The sequence below is a fragment of the Temnothorax nylanderi genome, unplaced genomic scaffold, assembly GCF_030848795.1.
Source record: "Temnothorax nylanderi isolate EJ_2023f unplaced genomic scaffold, tnyl_v1.0 TNYL_tig0074_pilon, whole genome shotgun sequence".
Classification (NCBI taxonomy): Eukaryota; Metazoa; Arthropoda; class Insecta; order Hymenoptera; family Formicidae; genus Temnothorax; species Temnothorax nylanderi.
Window position 1 is genome coordinate 223,878 of NW_027249136.1, and position 14,254 is coordinate 238,131.

Below are 14,254 nucleotides of genomic sequence, written 5' to 3' on the forward strand. Positions count from 1 at the left end.
TAGTGTCTCATGATAAAACAATCTTTATTAAAAGATCCCCCCCCCCCAAAAAAAACGAATTATAGACTACATATATATCTATCATTGCATTTCACTATTATCAATACATTTTCTTGTATGTAATTTTCACATGTTCTTGATAAAATATAGAATTTTAAGAACACTTCCAAATAGATATATGTATATATATATATATAATATAAAAAATCGATAAGATATTGACCCGATGGAAAAATCCAACAAACTCATCATTTTTACACAGTTAGTGTGTTAACTGGTAGATAAAAATAGAGGGTCGAATGGGTCGAGCCCACTTTAGCAATTTACTATGGCGCGCGATAATACAATCTGGTGATCGAGAGAAAGGAGGCACGTCCGACGGTAATGACGGTATTATGCGAGAAATTTCATCAGTTTCGATAAATGTTAAGCAAGGTGCCCTTGACTGACCTCTAAAGTAACGGTTCTCAATGCAAGGCTCTCATATAGGCGGACTTGCCCCGCTTGCCCGTCTACTGGTCGATATGTCGTCATCTATCCCCGGCGATGCTCCAATGCCCTCCTTCCTGGATAACTCATCACCACGTGGTATACGTCAGTAACGTAACAGGCGCGTGCTACGAAATACATAATACGGTAATCTTTCAGTTGAAGGAAATTGCTCGGACGATAAAAAAACTTTTTTGCAAAACGGTATTTTTAATCAAAGACCATGAGATATAAATGCTATTCGGTGTCATTCTATTAGTGATCGCGATTGTTTTTAATAAACATTTGATAATAATAAAGGAGCCAAAATATTGATCAAATTACATGTATACACATATATCGTTTTGCAATTTTACATTTTATTTAATATTTTATATCGATATCATATACTTATTCACATAAATTTTTTTTCAACGTATTATTACTTAACAATTACATTTTACAGACGTATTACGTTCATCCTTTGACCGTAGTTTGAGGTCGTATGACGGAATCCGACCGGCTGACGACGGCTGATCTCCGTCCGCCTTATCTTTGACGTAAATCGTGTCGCAAAGTTGAGCACCCTCCGTGTACAAGAGCTAAAGCGCACGCGCGTGATAAACACACAATCAGACTTTGAAACCGACGTCCGACGACCGACGACCGACGACGACGACGACGACGACGGCTGGCCGCTGGCGTAGTCTTTCTCAGTCGCACTCCAGCCATCAGGTGGATTGTAACAGGCGCTCGCGCGGTCCCCACACACATCCCACAAATCCTCATTTACAACTTACAACTAGGTGAGTCCACGTGTTGTCTTGTTGCCTCGTTTTCACGACAGAAAAATTCTATACCCCATGGGACGTGCCTTCCTACACCAAGTATCGATCGTCTCGCATTGCCTCGAGGAATACCTGAAATTTTATGCTCGACCTATCTATATAACAACCTTCGACCTTGACTGACATTTCGTCGCCATCGTCATCGTGCGCGACTTATCCGCTCGCTATTCAATGACAATTTTATCAATCGCCTTTACATATATTTATATATTACCAATATGTATATCGAAATTCTTATGTTCTTCATTTTGGCTCCGAAATTTTTTTACGCGTACGCTTGTCGTGCGCGTGACCCACTACACAGGCGAGCACGTAAGAATATAAGAGAGATATTTTTGTAACGCAAATATCTCGACGAACGCAGTCGAGAATCTGATCTATAAGAGTTGGAGCAATTTTTCCAAAGATTTCAGTAAATATAACTTTGCTGTGTAAGTTGAAATTTTTTATAAAAGGGGGAAACAGTTTTATACTATAAAAATCAAGTCTCGTATATATTACGCCAATTATTAAATATCGTTATTTATTCGTTATTCGTCACGAATAAACATATATGTCAATTTGAAAACAGATATGCTATAAAATTAACTTTAAGATTTTCCTTATTTGTTAAAACACTCTGCATATAAATAAAATGTACATATAAATAAATAAAATACCATCTTTCCATTGTGTAAATGTTAAGTGTTAGGGAAACATATCTGTGTCTTAAAGAATTTTAATAAGCGAAGCATAATCGTCATTTATCAGAGAGCCCTTTAGAATCTTTCCACATGCAGTTGATCACGTACAGCTTCATACAGTATGTATCTATCATTATAATAGATGATAGAGGGTATTCTCGTATTCCGTTACAGTCCGTTACACGATCGATAATTTAAAGCGCTGTCAATCTCTTATTTTCTCTGAGAAAATTTGGAAGATTCTTTCACTTGGAAAAACTTGGCTTAATACTGATCTATTTCATAGTTCATTAAACGTATTAATAAATAATTTAAAGATAAAAAATTTAATTGGACATTTATTTATTAAAAAAAAGCTTCAACAAATGCTAAAACCAAAAGTATAATAAAAATCGATTGTCACCGAACTTTTAATTAATGTAAATCAATTTATTATTAGTTAATTACGCAATCGCAATATGTAAAATTAGAAGTTATCTATGTACATACATACATTGAACAAACATTGTTTGTGCAATCCAATGCCTATATGTGTGAACATACCAACAGTTATTTTGACAGACGATGAAACAGTCATGCATGTTAAATTATTAGCGAAACACGTGTGGGTGTGCGCGCGCGCACGTATACATTAAGCTGCACCTCGTATGTATATATACAGGGTGTCCCATTTTAATTTGAATAGTCAAATATCTCGATATCACGTAGCTTTAGAAAAAAAATTTTCAGACAAAAGTTGTATGGTTTCAAGGGAGACATAAGATGGTGGCAATGATTTGATCTTGGATAGTCGTTTGAAGGTCATGTGAAGGTCACCTTCAATTTCTTAAATGAAACCCCCTATTGCATACTCTTGAAACTATACAACTTTTATCTAAAACATTTTTTTTTAACTACGTGATATCGAGATATTTGACTGTTCCAATTGTTGCACAAATTTTTTAATTCATAAACACAAATGGTCAAAGTCACTTACTATTTTTTGCCTATTATAATTTTTTACATGAGAAAACATTCAGTTTTGCTATATTATAGCACAATAATTGTAAAATATAATAACGTTAGAAAATTTCTCATTAATACACATTTCTTTCAGTTTTGGAAGTTGTAAAAGTTTATGTCATACCAGTAACGTGAGCTATTTCAAGTTTCACTAGAAAGTAGTTTGTTTGATAACTCTGACTTTCACCCCGCACTTTTCTTCGATTGCTCCAGTATTTGCAGAGCAACAACCATCATAAAAATACAGTTGATCTAAATATATCGCTACGCAAATTACAGTTTGGCGAGTTACCAACTTCTATGTCTACGTCGCGCATTTGTTTTCCCGCTGATGATGCAATTTATGTCCGCGTACATAGTACGTATACGTCGTTTAAAAAAAAATCATCGCTCTCAAATCCTGCCTTTCACTTTCAGAAGTTTGTCATGATACAGAATTCATAGACAGAAGGATATCACATACCATTATTCGATGTTTAATACAAGATTAATTCTTTCTTTAGCAAGAAAGCAAATTCTAAGCAAATAATTTTTCCAACGCAAAAAGTTTAAATACATCCAACTACATTATATACTTTATAAAGTCTATCTTTGGTTTTAAATCTATACTCTTAAACATATCTTTGGTTGTAGGTTGATCTTAATAAACGATGTCATGTAAATTAAATTAATGCAAATCTTACCCGTCAATCTACTTGGATTGTCTGTGAATATTGCGAATCCGATAGAAACACCGCGTATCCCAAGTACGCCAAATAGCGAACGTGCGCAAGACTGTTCTCGTTCTCAGGTCCTCAGATTCTCAAATTCACGCAAGTTTCGCAATGTTGAACCTTCTCCTTCTCGCGGATACGAATCAGCTGGAAAACGGCGCAAGCGTATCACAAGTCTCCACGCTGAGTAACAACCGCGACATGTAATTCCATCGGCGTTAGGTATTGAGTATTGACCGTCGAACATACTCGATTCGAACCGTGGAAACCTGCCAACAATCAACAATATGACAATTTGCTTCTCCAAAATTGAGCTAAATGTATATTCGCGATTATTAATATACATGTATTAAATGAGGTAAAGTCCGTACATGTTTAAAATATGTGCGGCAGATGTCTTCGATTTTATTTCTCTTTATTTCTATTGTATTATATTAGAGTACTTTTTTAATCACACGTGTTAAATGATTAAAAAAGTATCATTACAACATAACATAACATAATTATATTTGCTATAAAGGCCACAAACGTCTGTTTGTGCGCTTGCTCATTATCTCATCCATCCGTACACACACGTATCTTACAATTAAAGGACTTGCACGTTTCCAGTAAATGTGGAATGTGCTATCTTGAGGTAATCTGAATAAGTATCGTGCAAAGTCAGTTTCGTTTATAGTTTAGCAAGCATAATCATCGTTCAATCCGGCATAACAAATAACAGATAACGTCGCATATTGCATCACAATGTGCAAAAACGATTTACATAAGATCGTGCAACGCGATGTGTCTGAAAACACATAATGATTATGTTAAACGTTAAAATATCACCAAACAACAATGATATTATTTTGGATAGTTTATTACTGTTGAAAAATAAAGATAAAAATGGTTATTTTTGTCGGGACATTTTGCCAAAAGTTAATCCAAGAATTTAACGTGTTTGATTATTCTTCTCAAAAGATAAGTTATACTTTTTTCGAAGTTGTTCCCTATACTCTCGAACTCATCATTTATTTATACAATTTTTTCAATATAAGGATGAGCCAGGATGAGCCAGGATGAGCCGTTCAGGCGGCGGGAGTCGCGGGTCGCGGGACGCGCGCACCAAGCCACCAAGCGCCGTCCGCCGGGCGCCGAGCCGGCCGAGCGCCGACTCGCCGAGCCTACCGAGGGGCGACCGGCGAGGATGGGCGAGGGGCGACCGGCGAGGACGTTTGCGCGTGCGGCGCGTCAGGCGTGCTGCACTGCATTGCGGCTTGCGGCTGCCGAGTGCCGATACCGGCTAGGTACCTAGGTTGCGTTGCCCTCTCCTTCCCTGGCGGCTGGCGGCTGGCGGCTGGCGCCTGGCGATGAGAGGCGAGATGGGCGAGAGTGGCGAATGGCGGTTGACGATACGGAGAACGCGTCTTCCGCCGTTTCGCTACCCTCAAACGTTCCCCTCCTCGCTATCCTACCTCTCTTCGTTCCCCTATCTTGCAATCACGGTACTGCAACCTGCAACTGCACTCGCACTGCACTACTGCAGCCAGTGGCAGCCAGGTACACCCACGTCCCACCCCGTGCCCCGTGCCCGTCTCCCGTGTCTGCGCCAGCTCCAGGCTCCAAGCTCCAAGCTCCAGGCTCCAGGCCTCCCGCCTCCAGCGTCGGCGGGGGTGCACCCTGCACCGTGCTGCGTGCACCGGCCACCGAACCGAAACGACCGAGACGGCCCAAGGCCGAAGGCCGAGGGAATGGAGAATCAGGAGAATGGAGGGAATCGAGGGATGCGAACTGCGAACGCGAAGCGACAGTCGACGATTCCCGGCCGGCCGACGCGACGCGACGCGACGCGACGCGACGCGACGCAACGAAACGAGCGAGATGCGAGATGTAGTCGAGGGGCATATCGAGTCGCGTGAGGGCCGTGGGGCCCATGGCCCATGGTCCATGCCCATCGTCCCGTAGTCCGTAGTACGCCCCAGTTTATCTTCTCGTTTTCTTCAACTCTTATTCCCCATTTGTTCTCAATCTTTTTCTCTCGTCGTATCGTATCATTCGTCATGCTGAGTACTGCATTCCGCTGCTGCTATTGTAGTCTCATTCTCTCATTTCTCGTCGGCAGTCGGCACTCGGCACTCGGGCTGCTCGGGCACTGTCGGCAGGGGTGCGAGAGGTGCGAAACATCGGCGAACGATAAACGCTTTCATCAATCGTGTCGACGTTATTAGTTATTACGCTTAGCAGCTTAGCAAGTTAGCACCGCAATCATTCTTTATGATTACATTGATTACGTACTTTCGCATACGTACGTGCATGTAAACGCATTCAAGAACAACGTCGAGATGCTGCGCGTTCTTGTTTTACGCTCGGTCAGCTCGGTCAGCTGGTCAGCTGGTCAGCTCGGTCTCGGTGACGCCACAGCGTCATCGTCATCGTCATCGTCATCGTCGTCGCGCAGCGACGTCATCGCTTCGATCATCTCGAGTCCTCGAGGAAAGTAAGAGTCTAACGGTGTGATTCTTGATCCAAGATAGCGTTTGTGTTTGTGTGACCGTTACTTACTGATATTACTGACAATCAGTTCAGAGTCCGACACTATTTTTATTCCATGATGTCATCTCTTTCAGTTTTTACAATTTTACAATATTACAAGTTATAATGGTCTCTGACCATTTTATCGAAATCTTCCGATAAAAATCATATGTTACAGATCACCGATTAATCTCGAATCTCTTTCAAAACTGATGGAGTTGGCAATTTCGAATTATCCACAAATATAGATTTATTTCGTTTAATTATCGGTGGAGCGGAGAGGGGAGAGGGGAGCGAGAGACTATAACGTTTAACGATTCAATATGTTAATTTTGTGTGGATTATTTTAATACCTGACCTGACCTGACCTGACTCACTAGCACTAGGGTACAGTTCGTTCAATATCACTAGGAGATTCATAATTTTTTGCCAATTAAAAAGATCAACTCACAATCAGCGCGATTGTATAATTATAGCTAATGGTCCTAAAGGAGTAATTTTCGCATTGCAGAAAATGGTCGCGGAAAAGTACAGCAAGCTCGAACCCGAGCTGAAAGAGGAATTACGCACGATCGCTCAACAGATCGTGTCACCCGGAAGGGGTATCCTGGCCGCTGATGAGTCAACTTCGACGATCGGCAAACGTTTTCAGGACATCAATGTCGAAAATACTGAGGAAAACCGCAGGGCTTACAGGCAACTACTTTTCACCACAGCGAAGGTACGTTGAATTAATAATTAAGGAAGAATTTACAAAAATTTAACTTGGAAAATAACTTAATAAAATTAAATTCTATAAATATTTAATTTATATAGCGTAAAATATTACTTTTATTAAAACTTTACTTCGTGTTAGTGTTTGAGATATTTTTCCAAAGATCAGTCAATTGTATAATTTCGCTGCAGTGGAGATTTATATACCCGTGTACATTAATACACGTGTACATGTATACCGTTTAATAAATCCGTTTGATGACGTGGATGTGTCTCTTCAGGATGTCATCGGACAGCACATTTCCGGAGTAATCCTCTTCCATGAGACTCTCTATCAAAAGGCCGACGATAATACGCCGTTCGTCCAACTGCTGAAGCAACGCAACATCATCCCCGGCATTAAAGTCGACAAGGGCATCGCTCCGCTCTTCGGCACGAATGACGAATGCACGACCCAGGGTCTCGACGACCTCCAAGCTCGTTGTATCCAGTACAAAAAGGACGGATGCCACTTTGCCAAGTGGCGATGCGTGTTGAAGATCACGAAAGACACCCCGAGCAAACTCGCCATCATGGAGAACGCCAACGTGCTGGCCCGTTACGCTTCCACCTGTCAGAGCGCCAGAATCGTGCCGATCGTGGAGCCTGAGGTCATTCCCGATGGTGATCATGACCTCGCCCGTTGTCAACAAGTCACGGAAGAGGTTCTCGCGGCCGTTTATAAGGTATCGCGATTCTTTGTTGAGAGGAAAAAGTTGCGAAAAGTCTTGCTTCACCTAAATTCGTTATCACACAATTAATATAGGTACTAGGTACGCTCTAATTCTAATGTATTATACGCATTTGCTATCAGGCACTTTCAGATCATCACGTATACCTCGAAGGAACGCTGCTAAAGTGTAATATGGTGACTCCAGGCCAGAGTTGTCCGACGAGGGCGACTCCTCAGGAAATCGGTGCCGCTACGGTGACAGTATTGTCACGTACCGTGCCACCAGCGGTACCTGGCATCACTTTCCTCAGCGGTGGCCAATCCGAGGAGGAGGCATCGGTCAACCTTGATGCCATTAATAAGTACCCGGCGAAAAAACCCTGGGCATTAACTTTCAGTTATGGACGCGCTCTCCAGGCCTCCGTACTTCGTGCATGGCAAGGCAAGCCCGACAAGATCGCTGCCGGTCAAGAGGAGTTGCTTAAAAGAGCCAAGGTAAGTAATTATACTACGAAATTATTAGATATTTTGTTGATTTGTAATTGCATGTGTAAACTCGAATTTGCTTCATGTCTTATCGTTAGTAGCTATTCTCGTTTTATTCACTTTTTACTTACCTTTTGCACTTATACGTAGTAATTGTTACCAGTTGTCTGTCTTTGATCTCTATTTTATTTCCCTAACATTTACGTTCCGAATTACTTTTACACTTACTATGTTTTACTTTTTGTATACTCACAAGCAGTTTCTTTTAGAAAAATAGTATCTCTCTGTAGTAATTTTCTGTAGTTATCGTTTTAATAATCGTCCGGAGCACTCAAAACTACGTACATATACATATTTCTTTTGCATGTCTATGTAATGTGCGCTTGTTTAGGCAAACACCGCAGCCTCTCAAGGCAAATACGTTGCCGGCAGCATTTCTAGCAAAGCCGCTAACACCTCTCTCTACGCCAAATCACGCCTCGACTACTAAAACATTTTTATATTTTCTGCACAATTCGTTTCTCGTGGCAGTAAGTATATATAATAGTTAAACAACGCGTATGTGACTATGTGTGTGTTATAGCTTTTCTCGTGAATCAATCCTTATCTTTAACCACTTGCCGTGATAAACAACTTTTATCCTCCTTTACTTCCTGATATAGTAATCGTGATATAGTAAAGATATAATCGATGATATTTGTGAGTACGATATTTCAAAACTCTTTTTCATTTTCTTAATAGAATCGTCGAAGAATGTGTGTTAAAAATATAACTTTAATAGAAATAATTTTATATAAATTGACTTAAATGTCTATTCAGACTTGTTATTAATTTCTTAATAATATTAATTCATGAAATTTAATTACAATTAATATCAAACATTATCCATTTATTTTTTTGGAGTTATATCGTAATTTTGCAATTTGATACAAGCTTTGTAGAAAAAACACGTTTAGTCAGTATCGCAAGTATAAGTAAATTTTCTGTTTTTCAACAGGCTAACAGCGACTCGGCACTTGGCAAATATGCGGGTGGCGTAGCCGGTGCTGCGGGAGACGCAGCGCTTTTTGTCGCCAATCACGTGTATTAGGTTGATCCATAAAGAAATTCGATATATTGTTAGAAATATAAAATTAAACAGCCGTTGGAAACACCTCGCAGGATCGGCAGGATCATCGTCTCATCCGATCATCGTCCTTTCTGGAAGTCGCGAAAGGGAAGGGGATTCCTTCGAAGATGATCGAGACGCACATCAAGTATCCGAAGTTTCCAAGATTGATCATTTTTATCTTGTTTTAATACATATATTCTTAAATGATTGTTTTTTACAGAACTAATCGTACGATTTTAAATTGAATTTTAACTAATTACATTTACATGAATTTCTATCGGTCGATTATAATTTTAATTGATCCCACGTTACATGTATGTAACTCGATTCGCGACTTTTATCGACAATACGTAGATTGCACGTCAAACATGTCGATTAAAATTTTACCGAAACATCCTACAAATTACTTGATTCAACAGACAGTTTAATGGATGATTTCGTAACAAATGTACAAAATATCGAATTTAGAATTATTTTTTAGCCTGACCTATCGTTTTGATTTCTTGTCGATACTCTCGTCGCTGTTCATATTCATCCAGCGATTAACTTGACGAGACTCAATTCCACTGGCATTAGATTATCGAAGGATGAAAACCGGGAGGGAGCGAGAGAACGCGAGCAGATTGTGCGACATTCGATATTATGATACGCATTATTGTTATATTCTGTAACAGTACGATACGAAAGCAGATATATATTATATATCCGGAAACACATGATTAATGTCGCGTTATAATATTCTTCGTGTATAAAATAAAAGAACGCAGAAAATATACAAAATAAAACGAATATATTAAATGTTTGTTAGCGAGACTATATCCCGTATCAAATATTACGAAATCATGCTATATTGTGTGTCGTACTTATATATATAATACTATGTATATCTTGCATAGACACCTAATCACCAAGTCCTAATCTATATATTGAGAATTATCTTGTACGTTGATGTTATATCCGAATATTTTCCTTGTAATCTAGGTCACCAAATACAACTGTGGAGGGCAAAAAAGAGATTGTACATAATTTATTTTGCAACTTTCCTCTGAAATTTTCAACTAATATTTTTTTACATATTTTTTATTACACAAAATAAGAGAAACTTTTGGTCGAACGATTATATCCTAGTCCTGCAAGATTCGATTGAAGAATCAGATGTAAAGTGTAGAAGGGGCATAATCCAGCTCCATTTATTTTACAAAGTTTGCAGTTGGAGTACAAAAGTTTCACAGTTGATATATAATCACAATCTATCTATGTGTGTTATACATATATCATTGCACCTTTGTAATATAGATTTTTTATATCTAGCTGAGAAAATTAGTATACCATTTATTAAAAACTTAAAAAAGACAATTCTTATTATTATATTATATAAATTTGATGGAAATTTTGTAATCAAAATTATTATCAGAAAAAATTGGGCGCGTAAAAGTCGGTACAGTAGCTAGTCTGTTATGGTCTGTTGTGAAGCAATATAACCTACAATTTCTGTGTTTTGCGTTGCAACAGAAATCAGCAAATTATATACTCAAAATGTCATTATTTAGAAAGTAATAACATATTCCCGATGTATATATACAGATTTCCATCTTCTAATAATACCACACTTTGTGTTTTTAAAAGTGTTTTGTTATTTCCATCACAATAATGTTCACATAAATGTGAAAAGTAAGATAAGAACTGATACAAATGGAAAGGAAAGAAGATTTCTTAATTAACCTTATTCCTAATATTCTCTATTAAAATTACATGAAATTATACAAGATTCGAACAATCGTATGTTCTAATAGCTGCCTTATGCTCTCTAATGATGAAAGAATATAACGATGAACAATTGAAATTCTTCACCTCTTTTACTCTAGCCAATATATTTAATAATAACAGGTCTGAAAAGTGCAAGAGATAACTGATAAAAACAAACATTCAATATCCTTATGAATGTTTATAAATAATGTGATTTAGCAAAAACAAAAGTTGAAATATAGTTAAATAGAAATAAAACTAGATCTGCTGAATGTGCTCAATTTTATATAATGTTTTACACATTATGAAAATTTGAAATGCTCAACGATGGAAGAAGAGCCTGAAGTGATAGAACACTTTTTTGGAGTATATTTACTGTACTGTATGAATCCAAAGTACAAGGGAAGAACTTATATTGGTTACACCGTAGATCCAAGACGCAGGATTAAGCAACATAATGCTGGTAAGAAGCACGGTGGAGCTTGGAAAACTAGTAACAGAGGACCATGGTAATTAAATATCTATCCCCTTCTCATTTACATATAATTATACATAATAAATTATATAAAGCAAAATAAATTAATGAAATAGGTACTTTATACTTTTTGAATTCTAATAATTATTATATTTAGGAACATGGTCTTGATTGTTCATGGATTTCCCAACAGCACTTCTGCACTTAGAGTAAGTTTTGAGCCAATTTCTATGTTCTATTTTCTTAAAAAAAGAGGGAGGGGGGCAAATTGTGATATTTGTCGAATTACTGCTCATTTCAATATCTATAAACATTCCATTGTTTTAGTTCGAATGGGCTTGGCAACATCCACATGTGAGTAGGCGATTGAAACACATTCCCAAGAAGAGGTCATCGCAGAAGATGTTTGATTTCCGTTTGACAATCTTGTCTGAGATGTTGAAAATTGGGCCTTGGTGCCGCCTACCTTTGACAGTGCGATGGTTGGACTATGAATTTTCCAAGAATTATTACGGACGCATATCTCCACCGTTACACATGCCCATATGCTATGGCAAAGTCACCAGTTGTAAAATTAAGCAAATACAAAGAACAAAAGAAGATAATATTCCATCACAAGAATCGCACTTGCTAGGGAAAAACTCACCAATGTTCTGTTCCCTTTGCGGCTCGAGTACGATGGAGAAAGATTCTGTCACTTGTGTAAAACCAAAATGTCTTTTAATTGTCCACTTGATCTGTTTAGCGAAAGAATTCTGCAAAGATGGGATGATCCTACCGATCGAAGGCACTTGCCCTGCGTGCAAATCTAATGTCCTCTGGGGAGATCTCATAAGAAAAAAGAACGGTTGTTATCAAGATCTTGGAGAAATTAATACCGATTTTTCCAGTGATAACGACGACGTTTAAGCACCATTTAATAAGTAATGTCTTACATAAATATCTGTAAATACGATTTTTTTTATTTTCTACCTCAAATCCAATCAGAATTATTATACTTCTCATCAACATATTTATATTATATTTGAGGAACAACTAAATTGTAATTATATATAAATATTAATTTTTATAATATACTATATATATAATATAGTATATATGTTACATATTATAATTGTAATTCATTCTGTGAAACGGTTCAAATCTTTCCCTATATTTTAAATGATAAATGATATAGCCTAATTACTACAAATTTTTCATTATCTAGCTTTCTCTCTTCTTTCCTTTTTCCTCTTATAAATTTTGGTAATATATTATCATATATTATATTGATGTCACGATCACAGCGACGTGAACGGTATGTGTATAATGTGAACCGACGTTAATTAATTCGAATGACATTTGATATACGAAACGTTAACTGTTACACGGATGCTTCAATGATTCCTATTCGGTGGTTTACTGTGTAATTAGCACACGCCACGCCGAACCGTTAGTAGAACTTGTACGTGATCAAACAGAACCATTCACATCGAAATACTCGAGGTCCATGCGAAGAAAAAAATGTGTCAAACGACAACACATTTTCTTTTTTTCTCGGTCGCAAGTTTGTCGCATACTGATTTTCTCGACTAGCCATAAGCATTGTAGATAAGCTTATTTTACGAATCGAATATTAGTATATTGTATAAAAAGATAATACAAAGATTAATAAATAAAAATTTTATTGTCAGTATTTAATCTTGTAAAGAAAAATGTAGTATAAATAATTTGTATTTGTTATGCGACTAATTATACAGACAAAATACTAAAACTATGCAATATTTTGTAGTTTAATTAACGTTAAATTTTCGATCGTTACATTAGTTATAATGTTAAACTTTCGATTTTTTTGACATTAACAATATCAAGTACGTTTTATATCATATCAAATTATTGATACATATAAATCGTAATTAAATTTGTCAACATATATTGGGATTGAAATAATAGCGTAAAACGCAATTCTATGTCGCAGAATGACTGTTTTTTTTTTTAGTATCTAAAGATTTAAATGTGTAATGTTAAACTACAATATTATTCTTTAATAATAAAATAAATAAATAAATAAATAAGTAAATTACAGTTCTTTGTTAACAATAATGAATGTCGCGCTTTCCATCTCGTTTATCGATATACATGCAGAATGAATGTTCCTCATAATTACAAGCTTTCACAGTAATTATAGAAACCACTCTATTTACTTTTGTTACACGTTTGAGCTGATTAATTCGAAAGTATGGTGTAAGTCCAGTTCTACATTCCAATCCATTTTAATGAGCGGTGAAATGAACTAAAACATATTATGATTCTGTATCAAGGCATCTGAGACTGGTTTTGCAACACTCTCGAAAGAGATATAACGATCAAATTTATTTAATATTTATGAAAAGATTTCGATCGCGATTAGCAGATGCTAATTTCACTGGACCAGAACCGTTGGAATTGATGGTTACATTCACTTGATACGAGATAAACGGAAAGCGGAAACAAGCGATTTGCTACTCATATTTTCACCCATAGACGGTGCACATCTATTAGATCTACCGAAATTACGACGGATAACGGTACACAAAATCACTTAAAAAGCCTCTCGCGCAAGACCAACAGATCGCTCGCGACTGAATCATAATCCGGTAATCGTATCACAAGCAAAATTCTCTGATTCATGAATTTTTGAATATTCAACATTATTAACCAAGTAATTATTAACGAAGGATCTAAGACGCAACAGGGTTTTTTACAATTTCCGCAACAGGGTCGATCGATAAGTCATATTTTCTCATTCGTACTTTTTTGTACAAGA

General features: G+C 37.2%; 2 protein-coding genes and 1 long non-coding RNA gene across 5 annotated transcripts; 2 read left to right on the forward strand and 1 right to left on the reverse strand.

Moving 5' to 3' along the window:
- Positions 1-1,115: 1,115 nt before the first annotated feature.
- LOC139774111 (fructose-bisphosphate aldolase-like) lies at positions 1,116-10,262 on the forward strand. 2 transcript variants are annotated; one of them, XM_071709102.1, is made up of 6 exons: positions 1,116-1,274; positions 6,737-6,946; positions 7,221-7,664; positions 7,793-8,146; positions 8,529-8,667; positions 9,135-10,262. In XM_071709102.1, the coding sequence occupies exons 2-5, from the start codon at positions 6,740-6,742 to the stop codon at positions 8,625-8,627; spliced, it is 1,104 nt and encodes a 367-aa protein (XP_071565203.1). In that variant the 5' UTR covers positions 1,116-1,274; positions 6,737-6,739; the 3' UTR covers positions 8,628-8,667; positions 9,135-10,262. The 2 variants fall into 2 exon arrangements, with proteins under 2 accessions (XP_071565203.1, XP_071565204.1); XM_071709103.1 differs by lacking the exon at positions 8,529-8,667.
- On the reverse strand, positions 2,320-5,248 carry LOC139774115 (uncharacterized). Its single transcript, XR_011718519.1, has 2 exons — positions 5,005-5,248; positions 2,320-3,983 (listed from the first exon to the last, which is right to left on the reverse strand). It is a non-coding gene; the product is annotated as an uncharacterized lncRNA (long non-coding RNA).
- A 148-nt stretch (positions 10,263-10,410) lies between the features above and the next one.
- Positions 10,411-13,144, forward strand: LOC139774113 (structure-specific endonuclease subunit slx1-like). 2 transcript variants are annotated; one of them, XM_071709106.1, is made up of 3 exons: positions 10,411-11,503; positions 11,663-11,678; positions 11,797-13,144. In XM_071709106.1, the coding sequence occupies exons 1-3, from the start codon at positions 11,322-11,324 to the stop codon at positions 12,376-12,378; spliced, it is 780 nt and encodes a 259-aa protein (XP_071565207.1). In that variant the 5' UTR covers positions 10,411-11,321; the 3' UTR covers positions 12,379-13,144. The 2 variants fall into 2 exon arrangements, with proteins under 2 accessions (XP_071565207.1, XP_071565206.1); XM_071709105.1 differs by having other exon boundaries at positions 10,442-11,503; positions 11,627-11,678.
- Positions 13,145-14,254: the final 1,110 nt, after the last annotated feature.